At 38.2% G+C, this 24,329-nt stretch overlaps 1 protein-coding gene across 2 annotated transcripts in view; it reads left to right on the top strand.

Annotated features, from left to right (window-relative positions):
- The window catches only part of FLACC1 (flagellum associated containing coiled-coil domains 1), a 72,758-nt gene that overhangs the window by 34,055 nt on the left and 14,374 nt on the right, over window positions 1-24,329 (top strand). For both annotated transcript variants that reach the window (XM_075178593.1, XM_075178592.1), the window contains exons 3-10: window positions 6,380-6,457; window positions 6,655-6,712; window positions 8,278-8,411; window positions 14,178-14,234; window positions 16,900-16,993; window positions 22,692-22,753; window positions 23,235-23,332; window positions 23,964-24,016. In XM_075178593.1, coding sequence (XP_075034694.1) covers window positions 6,380-6,457; window positions 6,655-6,712; window positions 8,278-8,411; window positions 14,178-14,234; window positions 16,900-16,993; window positions 22,692-22,753; window positions 23,235-23,332; window positions 23,964-24,016 — 634 coding nt within the window. The remainder of the gene's footprint in view (window positions 1-6,379; window positions 6,458-6,654; window positions 6,713-8,277; window positions 8,412-14,177; window positions 14,235-16,899; window positions 16,994-22,691; window positions 22,754-23,234; window positions 23,333-23,963; window positions 24,017-24,329) is intronic.

Here is a 24,329-nt window from a genome sequence, read left to right as displayed (position 1 = left end):
AATAGTGCTATTCAATTCTCATCCATCAGTAACGGCCCTCAATCCCCTTCTGAGGACCTGATAAATTTAAAGAAAAGTGCACGGATTCCATTCCTATTGCTACTTCGTCTGCATTGTTTATGGCACAGAGTACTCACCAATATCCAAATCCTGGGCCGGAGCACCAAAAATCCAAATATAATATTTCAAATAAAAGGGCAAAGAAACTAAAGAGAGTGCAAAGGAGAGTCATAAGGATTATTGATATTACTGTGGATATCATTTTTTTTTTTGGGGGGGGGGGGGGGGGTCAAACGATATTCATTAAAGACATTTCAAAGATTCAAGCCAACAATGCTGTAGTGTGCTTACTCCTGGGTTTTGTGTGTAAAACCCATTAGCAGAATGTAGCTCTAAATGTGACACTTTTCACCAGCATATCCAGGAATACATGACTCATGTAAAGTGACAAATTACACTTACATTGCTTGATGTATAAGCATTTAGTTTCCTATTACCAACCAGCTACATAATATCTCTTAAGACATATCAAATAGTACTGCACTAATGTCTTCCAAGTGTACAACAAACAAATGTGTCTGCCCAAAAACATTCAAAAAGAGCTGGAGAGCACAGCTGCTACTAAATACACATTGTATTGCGAGTACATGTCTCCTCCTAATTGCTAAGCACGGAGTACTCGTATCATCGCTCCATCTATACCCACCTTGCTAGAAGATAGGTTGAATGATAGGCAGACATTTTACACACAGGTACTCAAAAGGGAGACTGCACTGTGAAAAGTGATTAAAACATACTTGCCAACTCTCCCGGAAAGTCTGGGAGACTCCTGAAATTCGGGTCCGTCTCCCGGACTCCTGGGAGAGATGGCATTTCTCCCGCATCCCTCAAATCCCTTGGCAAAATGAGGCAATTCTTGGTGAATTGCGTCATTTTGGCCCCGCCCCCGCGACAAAACATCATTTTTCTTGTGGGGGCGGGGGCCAAAATGACGCGATTCAGGCGGATGGATTAAAATTGATATTGCCTTAATTAAAATAACACCCATATAGATATTGCAAAAGATGATTACAAATAAAGACTGTACTTTTAATTACAAACATAAAAAGCAATTTGTGCATCTAGACAAATATTCAATAAGCTGCTAAATCAGAATAATCTCCTTGTATATTAGTCCAGCTCCATAGATTAATCGTGACCAATCATATATTGAATAGCACTTGACTCCACTAATCAGAGGGTATTTCAGGTAATTATATCATAAATGCGACAAAACATTGCAAAGTTCAGTTGTTTTATAAGCTCAGATAGTAGATATAAACAGCCTGGCAGCAGATTCCGAATTCAAATGGTTAAAGCTCCGTCATGTTTGCAAGTGTGAAATTTCGTTCACTTGCTATTCCCAGATAATGTGCAGAGTACAAATCTTAACGGTACCAGAATGGAGATTTAGAACCCTCCGGAGGGAGTGGAGCCACTGAAGCTAAATTCTGGCAACAGACCCGAGCATGCTACAACACTGAATTAATTATCCTGCACTCGCAGGAGGTGTGCGCCTTCAAAGGTTGTCTCTTTGGCAGCAGAGTAAATAGTAACAAGCGTTCCTTCTAAAAGGGTCCCCTTAGGAGTATACAGATAAAACAGCAACTAAAAAGCATCTCATGCTATGTTCCGTAACTGACCGCTGACGTGTTTCGTGTTGGTCTCAACACTTTCTCAAAGCTTAATGGTCAGTCCCAGTAGAGCCTCTATTTCAACATGCCCGACTTAGCAGACACAGGTGTTGGTATCAATCAATCCAATATAGGTAATTAACAAGTATCGCACAAAAACAATAGTATAAATCAATAATACATTGAATAATAACAAAAACAATCACATATAGAATAAATGTAAACCCACAAAAAATTTAAATTAAATTTAAATTAAACATATATACATATATAGAATAATTGTTACAATAAAAAATAATATTATAAAAATGTAAAAATTGAGAAAATAGGTGAAGAAATTATGTAAATATATAGAGAGATAAATTTAATTCAAAACTCTTGAATTATTGAGTAATAACATCATATATTTATATGGTTAACATTATTCCCATACTAAAAGCTAGAAACACAAGAGAGAAGGGAGAGGCGAAGAAAAGAGGGGGACTATCTGGTCTATATAATGACAGCTGACATATTACAGATAATATAATTAAAATGCTACATTTCAATCAGCATAAATCAGTTAAGACAATGGTGATCTAGTGCCTCATTCAAACCCATAGGGCTGAGAGTAGATAAATTAAAAATCCAAGTTGATTCACAAAAACAAAGTTTTGTGAATCTGTCGCCTCTTCTGACAGTATGGGCTATATGTTCAACTCCTGTCAGCCTGATGAGGAGGAGGAGGCAGCGGCCCAACAGCCAGAGGAGCAGGCAGCGGCCCAGCAGCCGGAGGAGGAGGAGGAAGCAGCGGACCAACAGCCTGAGAAGGAGGAGGAGGAGATAGTGGAGGCATTGGTTGATGGTAAGTATTGACATTAAAATCTTTACATCATTTTCACCCATTTATCCGCTCATTGTAGTGGTACTAAATCCCTGATTTCACACATGGCCAATTAAATTATACATACTTATAAATGTCACAGGTTTCCATCATGATGGCCCTACTAAGTTGTTTTGAAAAAAAACAAAACTCTTTCCCCCCTCCCCCTTCCCTGGCCACTACAGATTTTGCAACCAAAAAGCCTTCGCCCTCTTTTATTATTATTAATTTTTATTTATAGGGCGCCACTAGGTGTCCGTATCGCCGTACAGGGACAAACAAAATTACAATACGAGGTGAGACAGCACAGTACAGTAAACAATAAGCACAGTAACTCAGTGAGCTCAAAGCACAGCTAGGGGGGCGGGGGAGGGGAGAGGGGAAGGTCCTCCTATGACAAAGTCCAAGAGGGAGGGCTCGAAATGTATTTTGCATCCCATTACACATTGGTGTAATGTGAAAGTAAAGTTACAGTACACGTGTCTGCTAACTCCTGTGTGTTTTGAAAAATCGGTAGACCTTTTTTTTTTATTTATTTTTACAGCTCCAGAATCCAGGTCAATCTGGCCTCGCGAATCCCCTTCTTTGGCCGAAATAACAGCCAGACACGGGCGCAAAATCTGCAAATATGAGAGAAAAATCCGTTTTTGTTTTTTTTTACAATTCTAGATTTTTTTCCCCCAACATGTTCAAAATAATATATTATAATCAAAGAGATTAATTGGTGTGTGTCTTTATTAAGATATTACAATTGCACAACATGTGGGGATTAAGACAATGAAGAATGGAGATTTAAATTAAAAACGAACAACATTTAAGGTATATAGTTTTGCTAATACTACATTATCATTTCCACATGTATATAGCACCACTAATTCTGCCTCACTGAACAGAGAAGGTAATCTGTCCCAAAACACCTTACAATGTAAAAGCCGTAACACAGACAGACTGGGAACAATTTGTTAGCAGCAAATGACGCTACTAGTATGTCTTTGGAATTTGCAAGGAAATCCACACTAACATGGGGAGAACACACACAGATAAGGCATACAAGCAGGAGATGAAGAAAACAATTATGGTTGGCAGATGCTAATTGCATTTCACAACACTCAACCTTCAAAAGGTAGGTCATTCGTAGTAATATCATACATATAAGGTGCTCTGGGGGCGTGAATCATTAAGGAAGATATATGCCAAATAGCCAACCAAATTAATACTTTAGCCCAATTAAAATTAGAAAAAGAGCATTGCGTACATCAACTTAGAATATCAGAGTAAACCCACACAAACATGGAAGAGAACATACAAAGTCCACACATATAAGGGAATGGTTGGGAATTGAACTCATGACTCCGTACTGTAATGCAGTAGTGCAAGCGACTAAACCACCATGCAGCTCGACTGTGGTCTGCATAGAGTTTTGGTAAAGCTGAGCACATAACATAACACATACAAGCCGTACATGGAGAAAAAACAAGGTTTCAAGACAATGTTACAGTTTAGTCTAAGAAAGTCCCCTCAAAATCAAGCCAACCCCCTCTGAGTCTACCGCCATTCATAGTCATAGATGTCAGCATGCACATAATAATGTGAATGTGACCTGTGGGGCATCATCCTTTTGGAAAGTAAAACATAGTAATAAATAAAAAATGCACCTTGGCCTAAGAAAGTGGCATTGGAGGGGGAGATACATCTAAAATCTGAGGACAGATTATCATTGTGGTTGAGCGAGTAGCAGATCACGTTTGAATGACAGAGTAAAAATCAAGCTAACAAGTGTGTGTTACATGAAAGCAAACCATTACTTTTCTTATTAGGTAAATACTATCCTAATACTAGCCCTTGCAAAAGCAAAACATAGGCTGTTTTAGTCAAAGTTCCTCATGTTCCTTTCATTAATAAATAAGGGCCACAAGCTGCACACAGATGCTACGGCCATGCTTGGTATTCGAAGTCCTGACGCCAGTGCTGTGAGCCAGAAGAGCTACCACTAAGGTACCCGTGCCGATCTTAACTGGCATATATTTGTATTTGTGGGTAATAAGGAAGAGTACTATTGTGTAGCTCTTACATCTGTTGCACACATGCTGTATTGTTGAGTTTCGCGCTGTAGTATATAGAATGTATTTATATTTCCAACTGAATGTTACCTTAGTGATTAGTTAATCCACCTCCCACGAATGGAGTCATGAGTTTGATTCCTGACTCATATACCCTTTACCTGTGTGGAGGTTGTATGTACTCTATGTATCAATTTTGGAATAGTAAGCAACGCATTTAATTTTCTTTTTTTTTACGTCAATGATATACATTATAAAAACAAACTAATATATTGTAATTTGCATGTTTAGGAAAGCTAGAGAATTATTCAGAGATGATGTTTTTTCATCCAAATTCTTACTTTCAAATCTAAACTCTTTTATATGAACTTGTGTGTAGGTGTATTACTTTAGCAGATTAAACTCCAACACTTTATTAAAACATCATAAAATAGTTCCCTATATAGGAACCATCTACTCTCCTTCATATCAATAAACAAAAAATCCTCATTAAGAGAGAAAATGCACTCCTACCAGAGCTTCATGTAGAACTCAGCATGTAATATCCATATCCATCTTCTCTGTTTGTTTTGTATGTTATGAAATTACCTTGTGGCTGAGAGACTAAAAGATTTGGCTTTAACCGTGAGAGTGATCTTTTTACTTCATTAACCATTACTGGATTTCAGGAGTTACCAATTATTGAAAGATCACAAACTTTTGAAAGTTCCACAGAAGTGGGAATTATTATGAATGACTCTTATAGACTATCTATTATGAAAAGATTGTGAACTACTGTCCAATCTTTTCATTCAGAATCTAATGTTTGGAAGTACTATATATTATATGTTATTTCATTTTGCACTTCTATCTGCAACGATCTGTGCGCCTGTGGTGCGCCTGTGGTGGGCATGACATGTGTGGTTATTATGTGTAAGATTCCTCTGAATCATACCCATTACACTGTTAAGAAATGCCAAGAAGACTCTCAGTTAGTGACAAAGTCCAAACTTAAAGGCAAAGAGGAGTGTCACTTTTAGAACATCATACATCATTGATACCAATACATATTGTAAGCCCCCCAAAGAAAAAATCTATGTAAAAAAAATAAAAATAAAATAAATAATTATAAATGGAGGTAACAAATGACTACCAAGATTGAGGCAACTGTATGACATTAGATAGCCCCATCTGAAGATCACATTAGTGTGCCCAAATTGTTGTCAAGTTTTCTCAATAAAGCAGCACACAGAAAAAAAAGAAAAGCGTTATTTTGATTCTACTTGAATAAAATATCCCTTGTGAGAGTTTAATACAGAATTTGAGTTTGGAAATGCAAGATCAGGGCTCTGTTAGGACTGTTAGTGTTAGAGTTTGAGTTAGATTTACAGGAAGGTTTTAGTCCTGATTTAGGGCCAATGTCAGGCTTATGGTTAAAGCTTGAGATAATTTTTGAAACAGGGCTAGTGTTAGGGCTATATATAATGGTTAGAATTAATGCAGCACAGCCTTATGATGTGCAAACTTATTTTGTAATTTTATTTCTGGAGACATTATGATAAGCAATATTTCTGAGGGGCAACCCACTTTTATCATGTCTTTAAAAAGGAATATTGTCTCTCTAAAATCTTGCTTGTCAAAATGTTTGACTAAGTTGAAAATGTTAATATTCACATTTTCCTACACTAGCCCATGTATGAATATATCATACTTGTTATGCAGTGTATTTAAAAGCTGGCCCCTCCAGTATTTGAGTCCAATTTTTTAATTCTCATCGTCTGAAACCTATCTTTTTGTTTTTTAAGGACATCTCCATTTCCTGGGTCTCTTAAAGCAGTAAAGGAAAGAGATCTATTGTCTGCCACACCATCTTCCTGTGCCAAGTATGTCACCTGGTTTACCACTTCCATTTATTACCTGTTCTGTTTCTACTTCATTTGATAAGAGGATTACATTTGGTGGTAAACAGTTAACATTTATAATTATGTTTCCTTTTATTTAATTACTACATCCACTATGTTTATTTTTCCTGTTTGTTTTTCATCTTGTAAACTTATACTATCATTGTTTCTTTGTGTAGAAGGTGGACATCTCAAAGACTTTCTGAATCAAGAACAACAAGCAGAGGATCCACCGAAGTTAGTGTGATTGTGATTACACCTACTCAGCACTAGCAGAACGGTCATATAGCTCTATCTGTAATACTCACAAGTTCTCTTATGGAGGCATTTAATGTAATGATAGATTTATCTATACTATTCTATCCTTAATATTCTTTATATGATGGATTCATTACAGTATTAATGGTTTTTGAATGTCTTGAATGTCTAACATTTCTTGTAGCCAACACAAGGAGCTCAATAATAAAATTGTACAAACAGCAACCACATACTTTAATCCACAGTAACCAAAAGGATAACTGCTTAACCTGTCTGGCTACACTAGACTGCTAAAACCTGTTATCTGGTAGATATGGTTTACTGTTGCTCTTTGCAATATATTATTAAAGACCCAGATTTAAAATCCTGGCCCTTTGATTGGTCATATAAATCCTGCCAGCATTTCTCAATACAAGCAACAATTGATTAATTCACATTTGTAGCCTGCAGCAGTTTGGAGAACTTTCCCTACTCTCTACTCCCCTACTTACTTTTTGAGTAGCTATAACATCCTGCACTGGCAAAAATATACTATTTTACATGATATCCTTTTAGTCCAGACCTGCTTCACTGGAAGTATTGTAATACATTTAGTGAAAATAGCTAAAACTGGCCATACATAGGCCAATCCAGCCACTTGGTCTAAGTGATAGGATCACACAGGCAGAAAACTGTCAGCAACTGGATTTACCAGCATACCCGAAAATAATCCAATCTATTCAAGGTTATTTTGAGGCCACACACTATGATATTGGACCAGATGACCAATATTATCGCAGTATATGTTGCCAGCATAAGTCTTTTTAACTGAAATAATACTGTGCAGAAATGTTTAACATAAAATATATTTTCACAGAACACCTTAAAGGTAATTTAAGACATTGATGGTTTCTATTCAAACTCTTTTTTGTTAATATAGACTGCAATTTATTTGTATAAATGGAGAAAAGCAGAAATGGTCACAACAAAAATCTTATCCACAGATATTCTAGCCCTGAATCTATAAAATTAAAGTGGTTCCAGCAGGATTTGGGCCTTGTTGCTACCTTTGCTATGCTACTGATGACCTTTTCATTATAATTCAACCAATGGAAGCATTGGTGAAGTTGGCACCAAAAATGTACATCTTTGGATCTTGAATCATCCTGATACACCAAACTATACATACATTTCTATTCATTTAAAAAAAAAAAAAAAAAAGTAATACAAATATACATTGAAACAATGATCTCTCTTTATCAGGCCTGGATAACATGTGACTCTCCAAACTACAAGTCCCAGCATGCTTTGCCAGTAGATAGCCAGATGATAGCTGGTAAGGTATGCTATGGCTTGTAGTTTCACAACACCTGCAGGGCCACAGTTGGCCAGGCCTGTTCTATATCATGTTTTCAATTGTAAAATATGGACTACTGAGCATTTCTGCAAATATTACGTAATAGTAAAATTTACTATATTTAATTTTATTTCTAATTTTATTTCTAATAAAAGTTTTTATTTAAGGGTTGTCCTGTAATTTACACATTTCTGATCCATTTTTCTAGATGGAGAAGTTCCTGGTCATATCACCTGGTTACAGTATAAAGCGATCCAAAGACTGTATTGAAGTCCGACTGGAGGAGCAAGGTTTTGACAGTGTTAAGCCATCGGAAGGTGCAAAGCTGCCTCATACACCAAGGTAATGTGAAAGAATGGGGAAACATCTTCAGTATAATAAGCTTTGCAGAAACTTGAGATGCCAAACCATTCAGGTCATAGAGGTAACTAAAAATAACAGTGCCCCATAATGTTGGAAAGTGTGCCTCAACCCTCCAAGTTTCCACTTTCCTATTTGCTAAATACACCCAGATATGACATATGATCCAGCTCAAACATAGTTACACTAATACATTATTTCCAAGCAGAGGGGGGTTTTCTGAAGTGCATATACATTTTGTTCAGAATTTGCCAATCCCATTTGCGACCCAAAAAATTTATATATTAATTCACAAGTTCTCCTCCGGTTCCTTTATGCTGCTGGGCCCCTACCAAATACACAGGTTTCTATGGCTTTGCTAATGCCCTAGCTTCTTGCCAAAATAGTCACCTATGTATAGCTGAATCTGAAACAAAGATGTAGGTAAATGAAATCAGCATATGTATATTTCAGCTTGCATATGTAGGTAAATTCTATGTAAGTTCCCTTAGACTTGAACAATGTTTCGGGTTATTCACAGTAGGTCTTACAGTTAAATAGTTGCAAAATGGGTGCAATGTATGGTAAAGCTGGTATACCTAGCATTGACAAGGATCCATTTATTATAAACCCATAAACATTTTAAGATTTATCTATGATCGTGCCTGTTAGGAAATCAGAGGTGATGCTATAGTAAAAACAATAAGGAGTTTATTGCAGTAAACTGGATAGAGTGATGGACAAAGCTCTAGAAAACTGGATTTGGCAGTAATCAAGAAGTATATAGGCAATAACAAAGGTTCTGAGGCAGGGGCGGATTGGGAACTTAAAGTGGCCCTGGAAAAAATTCTTGAAGTGGCCTCATGTGGGCGGGTCCAAATCAACTGTGGGTGGGGCCAACACAAAAGTAGGCGGGATTTAAAACTACTGGAATTCGGTTGTAGTAACATTTAGGAAAACCTAGATGTGATGACTTAAGACACAGTAGGTCATTTCTAAAGCAAAGCAGGGAAAAAGCTGCTAGTCCTGTGCTATAAAAATACATGAAATCTTTTACATTATCTGAGACTGATTTATACCTCTGTGCTCAAACTTCTTTTAGTTGCCTACTAACACATCCTTCCAAAATTCCCTTCATAGAAACATATCTGACTTTGTTTAATAAGTTTAACTATTATGAAACATGTTGGCAGAATCCTATTTGATCAGTCTGCAGCATATGAGCACCTCACCGCACTGTTGCATCTTTCCCTGACATCATGAGCTGTAACTACCAGTCAAATCTCTCTTTAATATTTAAAAATGTGTACTGTGTGTTTCAAACAATGCATCAAAAATAATCCTTATAATAAACGGCTATCAAGTGTGATCACCAGAAAAGTAAAATACTTCAAGCATCTGCAAGAAAACACTTCTTTGGTAACAATTATGTATGAGCCCTAAATGTGCTCAGTGATTGGTGGTGGTTTGATTTAATAACAGTGCAGGGAGGGTTGGCAGACAATGGCATAAGTGAAGGGGAGAGCTATTCCAAGGGTTTGCTGGTGATATAGTAAGTTTAAAGGAGGCAGGATTAATGATATTGTCAGTGCAATGGGGGCTGGCCATATGTTAAGCAAAGTGATCTGAGAATGGGACCAATGCAAGGTAGAAGGAGGCAATGGAATCAAGGCGAGAACCACTAAAGTATCGCTAGAGCTGGAATAAGGCTCCGGGGGCCCCGGGGTACTTAAGACAGGGGGGTTATCATATATGACAAATAAACAGGCAAAACTGTGTGCACTACTGTTAGGTACACGCAGCTCTGCCTTCACAAGTAGTACAGTGTGAAGCGGGGCATACCTCCCAACTGTCCTTTCAGTAGGACCAAATCCTAAGCGAGACGGTCACCGACATTCTGGACTGTCTCACCAGATTCAGGACAGTTGGCAGACTGTCCTCCTCTCTCCTACCTGTTCTTGTCACTGTCACCACCTGTGGCTGTTGGATCAGTTGCTGCTTGTCTGGATCCTGGAATGTTGGCGGCCCTACATGGAAAAAAAAATGGGTACATGAAATTTAGAAAACTCCAACCATCCCTGGCATTTAATTAATAGCACCCACATTTAATAATTAGGCCTATTTCCCTCCCTCCAAACAGCCCCAGCAATAAATTAATAGCATTTACATTTAATATAACCATTTTCCAAAAACATCACGGCATTACATAATTAATATTCACATTTAAATAATAAATATCTCTCCTTCCCAAACTCAGCCCCACATTCAATTAATAGCCCCAAACCATCCCAGCATTAAATTAAAGGTCCCTTCACTCCATATTAATTTAATAGGCCCAGCATTAAATGAAATTATCCCACCAATAAATTTAATTGCCCCACCATCAACCCACAAATATTAGCACCCATTAAATAATTAGCCCCAACATAAACTCCACCATTAAATTAATACCCTATCTCCCACCCATGAACTATTAAGGCAGCCCCCTCCCTTCCCTCTTATCACACAATATATTAAGACCCTCCCAATCCAACCTTTAGCAGCCCCCACTCCTATCCTACATACCCTTTAGTAGCCCCCTCCTATCCTACATACCGTGTAGCAGCCTCCACTCCTATCCTATACATCCTTTAGTAGCCCCCCTCCTCTCCTACATACCCTGTAGAAGCCTCCACTCCTATCCTATATATCCTTTAGTAGCCCCCCTCCTCTCCTACATACCCTGTAGCAGCCTCCACTCCTATCCTATACATCCTTTAGTAGCCCCCCTCCTCTCCTACATACCCTGTAGCAACCTCCACTCCTATCCTAAACACCCTTTAGCAGCCCCCCTCCTATCCTACATACCCTGTAGCAGCCCCCACTCCTATCCTAAACACCCTTTAGCAGCCCCTCTCCTCTCCTACATACTCTTTAGTAGCCCCCACTCCTATCCTAAACACCCTTTAGCAGCCTCTCTCCTCTCCTACATACTCTTTAGTAGCCCCCCTCACACACATACACTTTATAGCAGAGAGAGAGACACACACTTTATAGCAGAGAGAGAGACACATACACTTTAGCAGAGACACACACACACACACACACACACACACACACACACACACTTTATAGCAGAGAGACACACACACACACACATACACTTTAGCAGACATATACACTTACCTGGCTCCTTCTGAAGACTCCCCCTCACTGCACACATGGGACGGCAGCTGTCATGTGACACGTCCCATGTGACCTGTGTAGGAGACTGCAGCAGCCACAGAGGGGGGAGAGGGGAGAGACCATTTTCCTCGGCCACATTAAGGTAGGTGGCTGGTCCCGGAGGAGGGGCCAGCTACCTAGTACAACACTGCCTTTCCCCCTCCCCCGCCGTTCGGGCGCGCTACACATAATTTTTTTTTTTTTTTTTAATAAACCCCTAAAAAGACACTAATCGGCCTCCTGAGGCTGTCGGCCTCCCGGGGTTTTTACCGCTACGTTCCATGGCCAATCCGCCCCTGTTCTGAGGTAATGCAGGAAAGAGCCAGATTCAAAAGACAATGCTGGAATATAATACCATCTCTAAAGCAATGCTGGTGCAGATCTCACAGTTTTTAATGTAGTGTAGGAAATATAACACAGTCTCTGAAGTAATGCAAGAATATAACATGGTCCCTGAGGCAATACAGTAATATAACAAGGGGTCTCAGAAGCAATGTTGGTGCAGATTCTCACAATCTATAAGGCAATGCAAGAATATTACATGTAGTCTCTGAGGTAATGCTGGTGCAGATTGTCACACTCTATAAGTTAATGCAGGACTATAACAGAGTCCAGTGATCAGTGTTATCAATGCGAAGCCCCACAGAGTGATCAAATGATAATTACTGCAGTCCGTGCATGTGGATACTGTGTAGAGCTATATGAATAAAGTCAAGTGCAGATTCAAAGCCAGATATCAGCATCCAGTAGACAAGTGAACACAGAGCCAGGAACCAGCAGACTATAAGATGCAATTCCAGATATCAGAAACCAGGAAACAATTGAATATAGAGTCAGAAACTACTGATACAGGGTCAGAAGCACAAAGAACACAGATTCAGGACCCAGAAGGCTAACGTGTAACGCTATCACTGGCAATGACTGCAGGACAGGTGAGAACTTATAAAGTGTGGCCCTACAATCAGCACTCAGAGGGAGACACATCTGACCTGCATAATGTGCAACAGATGAACACCTAACAGAGCCCACTTTTGGACTATTTTGCACAGTGTTCCAAAAATCTGTATGGATATGCTGGCCAAAGTGGCTTCTGCGTAGGTGAAAAAGTTTGCAAATGAGAGGAGTTGAGCTGAAGAGGATGTGCCTAATATGGATCAGGCACACAAATGTGCATTTCAAATGTGCAGGTTTTGCTCACAATTGGAAAAAGAGATTTCATTTGGTCTCTATGCCTTTTGTAAAGCTATATATATAGGGAGGGACAAGGCTTGTGGCACTTCTTTCTGAACAATCCCAACTGTGAATATACAATACAAATATATGTAAATACATATAATTGCACCTGTTTTTAAGTGCAGTTTCTAGAAAAAGTCACAAAGGATAACAGGAGTGCCTTACATAGTGTGGTATAAAAAGTATATTTGTTAAAATAAAGGTAACGGTGTATCAGTAAATATATGTGAGTGTGCTTATGTGATATAATGCATTGATCACTAGAGGTAGAATCTTCCTAAATCTCTACTTCTCGTATAAAAAGAACACCCAAACAATAATAAACAGATGCAAAAGACACACATATATTGTAACAAAATAAATCCGAAAGTACCCAAGTTAAGCCAGTTAACTATATTTTATTGCTCCCAATCTTCTTGGTTCTTCATTATCCTAAATTTACAGTTTGGAAATGTGTGTTGAGCCCAAGAAGCACTATTTATTCCATCAGCTGGCTTGCTTTCAAACAATCAGGTTTCACTCAGGTAAACACCCCATTGATGTATAATGCGAAGAGTTTTTCTCCCTTTAATAAATAGACCCCTATGGCATTATTGTCTATTTTAAAGACACACTATGTACTTGAGTCATTAAGGCGAGAAAAGCATAAAAAAGGAGTAACTTTGCACCTGGGCTAAACCATGTTGGATTGGAGGGGGAGGTAAATTTAAAATGTGAAGACAGAATTACCGTTGGGATAGGACATGTCCTAAATCAACTTTAAATTTCAGTGTAAAAATAAAGCTATCAAGTATTTGTGTGTTAGATGAATAAACAGCCAGTATTTAACTTATGTGCAAAATAATAAACTAATTTGCACCCCTTGCATTGTGACATGGTTTGTCCAGGAGAACATTTACTCCTTTGTTTGCCTTACTCTCCTTAATGACTCAGGCCCATATTGTTTGAATAGTGTATTGTCATTTAAAACATCTGTTATTGTCAATTTTTCTATATCATGATTTTAATTGATTGCATATTTAATTGTTCAGATTTTAGCAACAAAGAATGTCTTGTTTTCAAGAATGTATGCTTTTAATTGTATGTTTTAATCTAGTTTGGTAACCAGGTGATGGTTTTCAAATGATAATTCTTTGCTTGCCTTTAACTGTCCATTTAAGAATCAGTATTGTGTGACTTTAATTAAGCACCACTTTTATTTGCATAATTTGAATGCACCTCAAAAAATGCATACTGGTACTTTGTCTCTGATTTCTAACATGATCAACATGCAGAGAAACACATGGGTGAAAAACACACAAGTATTCCAAACTCTCCTTATGACTCTTACAGGCATGTTAAACAAGAAAGTTTACAGAAGCAAAAGATGAATGAAAAATCACTGATAAGGTAGGAAAAGAACAGTATATGATGAAATTAAGAAAAAAAAATTGAAGATGAAGTCAGAAATGAATATTGAGATAGTTGACTGTACATACGGTGACAAGAATAAACTCAGGTAGCCATGGTAACAAGCAGCCTTTTGGTCAGTGGCTAGTGTTTAGATGCATAACATGGGTCTTCACCGGGTAATGAAGAGGTTGATCCTAAATTAGCTTAATTGTCAGCAAATGCTCAACAAAATAACAGAATACACCTAAAAACCAATCAGGGCATTACCTCACTTTATGGCCTATCTCCAACTGAACAAGTGTAAAGTTCAACATTCTTATTGTAGCACAAACTTTACATTGGACTGAACACAGTATGCACAGGCATTTTTTTTATTGCTTTATCTGTAGCTTAACTTTATCTTCATAAGAATTCTCAACAAAGAAAACAGCTTTACTGTTTCCAGCAGGAGTGGCGCTACAAAATTATGGTTATTTACAAAATCACTTTTCCTTTGCAAATGTTTCTGCACCACACACAACTCTTCAGTATGCTGCTTCTACTACATTTTTAAAAAGTCCATTTCAGCTGTGATTGAACACCTTTTGAGCATTTCTGCACCACAACATTAAGATAACACAGTTCACAAAATATTTATACAGATTTTTCTTTCATCAGTTTTAAAACATTTGCTTCATTTTTGCTTTTACGTTTACAAAACAGCATTTATTAAACAATAATTGGTAGTATTGTTGCGTACCACTCCTTGGTTTTGTCTGCATATTCCTGTTACTACACTTAAAGGCCAGAACATCCAAGGTATTAGTTGTTGTAAATTAGATTTATCACTTGCATAAATTAAAGATAAATTAGCCTTAAAGATAAATTAGCCTTAACTAGACTGCTTGAGTTCCTGTCTGGAACACACTACTATCGGTGAACAGACCACCAGTCTGTTTTCAACTTGTCCCAGGTTTGCAACTACTCTCTGCAATATAGGACTCTCCTGAGCTTCTGTCTGACAAAATGCAGTTCTCTTGGGACAGAACTCTTGTTTGTTTCCAACTGTTCCTCTGTTAGCTCTTAAAGGACACACAATGGCTTCACACTGGGACCTCTACTGAACTGTTGCTAGGTTTGTTCATTCACCATTTCAACCCTATTAGAGTGGATTCTAAATTCCAGGGCATGAACAGGTTGCAAAATGATGCCACCTAGCATGCAACTACCACAATACATTTTTTTTAGAATGGACAAACAACTTACTGCTCATTTGTTATATTTTGTAAAAACACTTTAATCATACTTGCCAACTGTTCCTTGTTGGTTTCAGGGAGATCACAGGGCAGATAGGTGTGCGGAAAAGGGGCTTGACCAGTCGCATTGTCCAATAGATTGTAAGCTTGCGAGCAGGGCCTTCTCACCTATTTGTCTGTTTTACCCAGTTTGTTTATTCGTTTATTATGTTTGTCCCCAATTGTAAAGCGCTATGGAATATGTTGGCGCTATATAAATAAATGATGATGATCATTGATGCGATTGGCAAAGATGACGCAATATTTGCGTCATTCAGTCCCCCTCCCCCGCCACTTATCTATTGCGGGGGCAAGAACCGGGAGGTTGCCCTGCTCTCCCGGGAGCCTGGGAGGTCTCCCAGAAATGCGGGAGTTTCCTGGACATTCCAGGAGAGTAGGCAACTATGCGTTAAAGAAAAGCAGCTAATGAATCTCTAGAGACTGAAGTGTCTTTTACATTTCTGTCTCCATTACTGAAGTCATGTTGTCTTACCTGTCTGTCTTTGATTAAATATTGGTCTCCATGAAAATGGCCACCTTCATAGGCATCAATACATGGACATAGGACACAATTTCTGAACTGTGTCATCATGCCACAGATGGCGAAGCCAACCACGTCTTGTACTGGCTCAGCATCAGGGAGAATGCCAGACTCTTCAGGGAGTGAGGGAGATCACCCCTATTTCAGGGACTCTCCCTGACATTTCGGGAGAGTTGGCAAAGTATGACTTTAATTTATACATTTTAGTGATGCTTTTTTAAATGCTTCTTCTGTTAAACACAAAAGTTGCAGTACTTTTATAAGATTACCAATGCTATCTAGATTTATCTAGATTTATAAGGCAGAAGCAATTGTGGCTCAGGAGATAATATTGTGACTTTTTTTTTTACCATCAGTTGTATGCAACAGTAGAATTTACTGATAATTTATTAATATAGTTAATAATTAAAAGGTTGTTATCATTTGGAAGCCAAATTGTTTTCTTTCAAAGTACAAGGCCAATAACCACGTGTTGTGCCACTTTTGATATTTTATAGGATTCTTTCTGCTCATTAAGATAAGTATAATTCTCCAGAAATTTGTTACTAAGGCATTGACGTACACATTTGTAAATACTTACCTTGATGTCTTGTAACGAGCTTACTCATTCTAATTAACAGCGATAACACTAAAACTGACCCGCCAAAATAGTTGTAGCCAAAATAATAAAGATAACATGCAATACTTACACTATCCGTGCTGTTGAATAACCAAGAGTGGCATTGATTGTTAAATGTGATTGCAATTTTTATTTACTAAAATATTTTATCATAGGTGTGTCACAAAACAAGTAATAACACGATCATTCAGACTTTCCTGATTTCATGAATAATTTTACTTCTTGCAGAGAATATATTGTGGAAGATTTGCATGAACAAATTGCTAAACTAACTGCACTGCTAAAGCAAGAGGCATCAGAACACCAGGAAACACAGAGAAGAGTGAGTGAACTGCATTGCCTCTTACTTTCTCGCCTTCTTACATAATGGCCTAATATAGACATAATTTATAGCTCTTAACAGGCCAGATAAAGAGTTGAAATAAAATATTGTAATTTCCTGAATGTATTTGCTTTTGATTCTGCACACTATCAAAATGAGGTCAGTCAGATGTTTGTAAGAGTTACGGTTTAGGTGGTGTTGATAATTATCTTCCCATGTCTCATATATATATATGTACTGTATGATGATAGTGGATTTGCTGCAGGTATTGTATAAGTGGTAGTTTGATCACAATTGTTTTAATGTTTTCTTTGTTGCATGAGTAACAAACAGTCAGGAGAGAAAGGGAACACAATTTTTATAGGCCATCAAAACTCTGTTATATCACAAACACATCAGGGAGGAAAAATAAAGGGCTCACCGTGTATGTTACCATAAACTTCACATCAACCTTAAACTCTAAACCTTTGCATGCAAATAAACACACGGAGACATGTATAAGTTATTAAAAATTGCCAGAACTTTTATAATGGTCTTGTATTAAACTAAACTATGGTGGCGGAGAAAGGGCACTGCGAAGCAGCTCTCAAGCTGATACACTATCACATGGGGACTGGCGCAAACCGCCGTAAGTCCACAAACCAAAGGAAACAAATCCCATACACCACTAGTGCTGAGTTGGCATCAGAGTGACTGCACCTTTCAAACTCACGCTGCCCTCCCTCACCGAGCCGGACAGGGACCCTCCTCACCGAAGGACCAAAAGGAGTTACTGGTGCCTCTAAGAGGACAGTGAACTGCGACCAACTACCTGTGCGCCCACTAATCAGCCGCTGAACGCAGTGCCTTCCTACCGCAAACGTTAACACATAAGAACTCCAAATGAGGAGTGGGTGGGTGGGATCTCGTGCTGCAAAGTGAAGCAGACCAGGAAGTACATCCTGCTATATTCAATCAAGGTCCCTCCCACAGGAGCAACCATTGGTCGGTCCCAACCCTATGTTAACCCCTTCAGGTAAGAGTTCAGCTTACTACAAACCCTGTCGCCCTTTAAGTTAGAGATGAGCGGTTCCGGATTTGGCAAATCAGAACACCCCCGAACAGTGCCGATCCGAACACTGTTCGGGTATTCCCGCCGATCGCAAAACTCAGAACGAGACAAAACCTCATCATTCCGCCATCGGATCTCACGAGATCCGGATTCATATTATTCCCCCGCTTGCCGCCGCCATCTTCACTCGGGCATTGGAGAGGGAAGAGGGAGGGTGTGTTAGTGGTGTCCTCTGTCCTGCTCATTAGTGGTGCTGTCCTGTGCTCTGTCCTGCTCAGTCCAGTGGTGGTGTCCTGTGCTCTGTCCTGCTCAGTCCAGTGGTGCTGTCCTGCTCAGTCCAGTGGTGCTGTCCTGTGCTCTGTCCTGCTCAGTCCAGTGGTGGTGTCCTGTGCTCTGTCCTGCTCAGTCCAGTGGTGGTGTCCTGTGCTCTGTCCTGCTCAGTCCAGTGGTGCTGTCCTGTGCCTTGTCCTGCTCAGTCCAGTGGTGGTGCTGCCATAATTCCAGTGGTGCTGTCCTGTGTCCAGTCCAGTGGTACAGCCATTTAAATCCAGTGGTGCTGTCCTGTGCTGTGCTGCTGTATAAGTCCACTGATCCTGCCGTATAAGTCGAGTGGTACTGCTGTTTAAGTCCACTGATCCTGCCGTATAAGTCGAGTGGTACTGCTATATAACTCCAGTCCAGTGGTACTCTCCTGTGCCGCATATAATTTTTAAAGCCTTTGCCGAGTGTGTGTGGTTTAGGGGTACGCTCTCTTGTGCTGCATATAATGGAGAACAAAAATTTGGAGGATAAAGTAGGGAAAGATCAAGAACCTCTTCCTCCTAATGCTGAAGCATTAGGAGGAAGGTGTGAGGTGTTCAGAATAGACTGGAAATGAGTGGAAATTAATGTTATTCAGGTTAATAATAGCGTAGGAGTGAAAAAAAACAAAAAATCTGGATTTTAGCAGTTTTTATGCTTTTTAAAAAAAATCAAAACCCAAAACCCAACACCTTGAGGGGGGGGGGGGTTTTGGCAAAACCTATTAGAACCCAAAACCTGAAGGTAATCAGAACCCAAAACCCAAAACACGAAAAGTGGCCGGTGCACATCCCTACTTTAAGTGCGTTCATCCTAAAAGCCTCACTTGTCATACATTAAATATTAAAAGCAAGGAGCTTATAACAATACCTGTTTGATAATAAAATATAAATAAAATATCATATGAGTAAATACTTATGACAAGGGCAAATGCTCTGTACCCTGCCTTAAATTTAATCATCAATAACTGCACAGTTAGTGTAAATGTACATAATTATTGGTCTCCTAGAAATATGTTACTGTATGAGTTGTGCAATTTGTCATGTAGGGATGTGGATTTAATGGTCATTTTATTATGGCAATAAAGTTATATTTTGCATATGTACCATACTTCAGAATTCTCATGTTCTCCTCCTTGGTGTAATTTGTTTGTGACATGAAGTTTAATGGCCTATAAAGATGAAATGGCCAATTTAGTTTACCCATCCTTCTTTCACCTCAAGGTCATAATGTTATTCCTGCTTCACAATCTTTCTTAAAGCACGAGTCTCCTGCAATGCGAGTAGTCTTCTATAAAAGAACTGTGAATAACATTCACACATACAGTATATATTTAAAATGTCACTAATTTTAAAGAAATTGAGGTACTTTAGAGCAATCTATTAGCAAAGAGGTTCACTAAAGTACATTTGTATAGACTTAAATAGGACGTGTCAGCTTAGTGACATGCTTTTTTCTGTAATTTATATTTATTGCATTATTGTGTAAAAAAAGAGAAAAAAAGTGGGATTCCATGTCCACAGGTTAGACAGCAGTGTGCCGGGGGGGTTAATGTATGATTTATTTCTAGATAGCCCCCTTTTTTAGCTCCTGCCGTTGCTTGTTAATTGATTGAACAGCTTAGATCTTGTGTATCACTGTCTGTGAGGTGTGTATGAGATCTGTAGCAGTTGAGGAAGGTTGGTTCTTCTATGCCATTTTGGAGACTTTTTTTGGGGAGAGGGGTGGTAGCTCTTGGTAAGTTAGCTCTCAGTTTAAAGCACACGGTTATGTGACTCAATATAGGGACTTTCATTGTTAGGACTACCCACTAGCAGAAGCAATATTAAGTGACGGGTTGCTTATCATATATTTGCAAATGTATATAACTGAGGCCTCTGTATTTTATTTACACATATAGAAAGCAGCTTTTTACTAGCAGACAGCAGTGTACCACACAGTTTATTTTTAACTTCTATTCCCTGGTTCAGGGGTTGTAGTGGGCTGGTATATGTTGGTATGTCATACTGCCTTTTTTCCTACTGCTTTGATTGTAAACCTATTAAATTGGCAACTCTTCTTCTTGTAATCCACAGGAAAGGTTTCTTCTGGTAATCCATGGGAAATAAAAATCAAACAAACACTGCCATGAAAATATTGTGAATGGAATCAACTAAGACTGCCCTTAGTTACTCAGCAAATCACATATGGTTACCCATGCTAGCCGCAATGTGATTTGTGTAAGGACTCAAAATACTAGGTCCAGATGGCAGCTATCAGAATCTATTTACAATGAAAGCTACAAACACCTTCTCTCAATTCCTGTAATCAACTACTGCTAGTAGCGCCCAAGAATAAACACTTGGTTGGGGTAGCTATCAGAGACACACCCTATCCGGTCAAATGTCTTAGTCCTTAGAGGACTAATCGAGAGGTACAAGCTGAAGTGAAAGGATTGCAGAAGGTAGAATATTGATGGACAAAGCCAAAGTCAAGGGTTTGGAAAAGGTAGAATAGTGGGGGTTGAAGTATTGGAGAAGGTAGAATTATGCTGTATAGTCAAAGAAAATAAGTCTTCTTTAAAGCACAAGCAAAGAAATCCAAAATGAAGCTTTGCTCCTGCAAAAGTTTAGAAAACCTGATTGACTTTATAAGGGCCACAAACAGATGATATGAATTGTTCTGCTTGACTTGACCATTTCACTGAAGAGCTGATTGCAAAGCAAAGAAAGCTGTGTAGTAGTCCGGGTGAGATGACTAGCTAGATTACTGTTCTTAGCAGAATGTTGATTACAGGAATTGAGAGAAGGGTTTTTTTTTTGCTGTCAGCGTGATTCTGACCGCTTTCATCTGGAGCTAGTTGTGTGAATCCTCACAGAATTGTTTTCGGACACATGTTATCTGGATTAGTGTTGTGAATCCTCACAATTTGTGGCAGTAAGGGGACTCCTGGGCATGCCCAGCTTTGGTCACAAATCAATAGAGATTAATTGAATCTTCTGATATGTGGAAAAAAGAAAATTAGCAATGCTGAGGAGCTCAATCGGTGTCAATGGCTCATCCATTTCCATGGAGGTTATACATGTAGGGCCTGAGTCATTAAGGAGAGAAAAGCAAAAAAATAAATAAAAATAAAGCTTGTTTCTGGACAAAGCATCTTACAATGCAAGAGGTGAAAATTAGTTTATTATATTGCACATAAGTTAAGTGGCTGTTTTCTCATGTAGCACACAAATACTTGATAGTTTTATTATTACACTGAAATTGAAAGTTGATCTAGGACATGCCCTATCCCAACTATAAATCGGTCCCCACATATTAAATTTTCCTCCCCTCCAATGCAACATGGTTTTGTCCAGATGCAAAGTTACTCCTTTATTATGCTTTACTATCCCTAATGACTCAAGCTGTAGTGCACAATTCCTTTGATATTAATGGGATACTGACATGGATGTAAAAAGTACAGCACAATGCTGGCTAAATGATCTCCAAGTGGGTATGTGCATAATGTTCTCCCATAAAAATCAATGGGCTTTTTTAATTGTGGTAACATATTTCAATGTCCAAAGCCATGCTGCAACCTAAATGGGTATGGACACATAAAATGGTAGCATGCTTTGTATTTGTGTTAAAAAAACAATTCAGATGCAGCGACTGTCCGCCTGTAATAGCCCTTATGCTGTCTTTCAGTTCACACATTATCTTCCTGACGTACTGTACACTACAAACCTAAATGGTAATTGGTTAAGCCATGAGATTTATATTAAATTACAATTAAAAGTTTATTTTCTACAGTCTGGTGCAGAAATGTCCATTTCATGGCTAACAATGTTCAGAGTGAGACGCTTACAGGAAATGCTTTGGATCATTTCCAAATGATAAGCACCATACCCAAAATGTGTACTTTGCACTTATGTCTGTGCTGTGTGCATATATAGTTGCATGCCTACATAGGACATACATTTTATGTTTAATGCCATCTGAGATGATATTGGACTCGTGTGAAACTCTATCAGTGCTCTGCCCACACTCTCTAACAGCAGAGTACGTTAGCATTGCCTGCCCTTATTCTTTATTCAGCCCCCCTTTTTCCAAATTAGTGTTCTTAATTGCTCATGTGATTTCAGTGTAGTATGTGCAATGTGGTAATTGCAGTATTACACAGCTCAGGAAAATAAGAGGACATTGATGCTGTTGGAACATATGTGTTCTGTTACCTGCAAAGAAAGGTATACCTTTAATTGAAATTAAGTACAACTCTCATAGAGCTGACTGTCTTTTTGCTCACTAGAAGTTGCAAGCTGAGATGTGGTATTTGGTTTGTTTCAACTACTAAGTATTTATTTAGAAATATATATTTTCTTTTAGATGACCAATGAGTTGGAGGAAAAAGTTAAAGAACTACAAATAAAAAAGGAGGAAGAACTCAGGTAGAAGCTCTATGTATTATATATGTGATGTTTGAATTGTGTATATAGTTCATGCTCATTTTTTCACATATTATTCTAAATATGCTATGGGAATGGGGAGGTGGGGTAGTGAGAACTGTAGATTCAATAGAGAATATTTATGAAAAGTATTCCACTGGAAAAAGATGATGTCACTACTGACCAACCAATTTCTAGCATTCATTTTTCTACTAGTGCTTCAGAAACGTTTTAAAATGTACCCATCACTTACAGACTGGAAGCAGACATTTTGTGGGATAAACTATTATTAAACCTATCACGTTTAATAATATCACTTTGCAGAAGTATCCTAGTGAATTGATAAACTGCATTCTCCTTAAAATTGAGTAAGAATATAAAATGTCTGCCTGCAGCGTGTGTAGATGATCACTACACTATATCGGTTGTATACATTCTAGTCAATGTACTACTATCTGTGTAAATAGTATTGTGGTCTATCCAGGATTCTGCAGGAGAAACATGCTGCTGAGCTCCTTGTACTTCAACATGAGGAAAGTGCTAAACTTGTACAAGAGAATAAAGAGGCCGAGAAGAAATATGGTAATCTTATCAAAAAGTATATGTCATAGTAGAATACTGTAAGGTTTAATGAATGACGGTAGTTACAGAAAGGCATTTGGACCAACTTTGTGTTGGGGGTTAATTAGAAATAAATCTTAATGTTACTATAGCTTCATTTTAAATAATATGTTTGATAACTGTATTTCTTGCTTGACTACTTGGCTGAACCTACAAGTGTATGTATCTTTAACAGTAAAACAGCAACATACGGTACATATCTGTGCAGTACAAAAGGAAACTTAAGGACTTGTTAAGGCTCCTATTTATTATACCTTTTTTTTTTACATGTTACTACTGTTTAAATGTAAGAACAACAGTTGCTTTTAAATAATGTAATCAATGTGCTGTTTTTATGACGTGACTGCAAACCATTGGAAAACCTTAGGGAAGCAGTTTCATGACGGTTAATTTATTGTTCATTGGTTCTTTTAAATCACTTAGGCATATTAATAGGCTATTTGTCTGTTCTTTGTAAGAGATGTGTAAGATTGTTCTCACCCACAATTTTATATTGTATCGAATTATGAGTTTACTTCTCTATTGCTATAATACAATGGCTATTGCCAGTTTCTGACTGTAAAATCATTTCTTTCGCACCTTGTGTATACAGAGGAACTGCAAAAGAAATTGGATTTTCTGAAAGGTTCCTTTAAGACCTACCAGGTAAATCTACTTATTGATTTCATCTCAAAACTGCTGATCCAAATTAAATTTCTATGAATGGTAATAAAACACCTAGATACTGAAATCCTTATCTCACTACAAGAGCTTCAGAATGCTGCTATGTTCTGGATTGAATGTAGTGTGTTGCAAAATGCCCATCTAACACACCCATAAGAAACATTACTTATTTTAAAATAATTTTTCTAAAGATCTCTTTTTGCTGAATAATAAAGAATGCCCTTATATCTGAGAGATACTTTGCTCAGAAGATATTGATTCATGTAGGCATATACATGTTCATTCTCATTCCGAT

The sequence above is a fragment of the Mixophyes fleayi genome, chromosome 7 (assembly GCF_038048845.1).
Source record: "Mixophyes fleayi isolate aMixFle1 chromosome 7, aMixFle1.hap1, whole genome shotgun sequence".
NCBI lineage: Eukaryota > Metazoa > Chordata > Amphibia > Anura > Limnodynastidae > Mixophyes > Mixophyes fleayi.
Note: the sequence above shows the minus strand (reverse complement) of the source record. Positions and strands in the feature narration are given on the sequence as shown.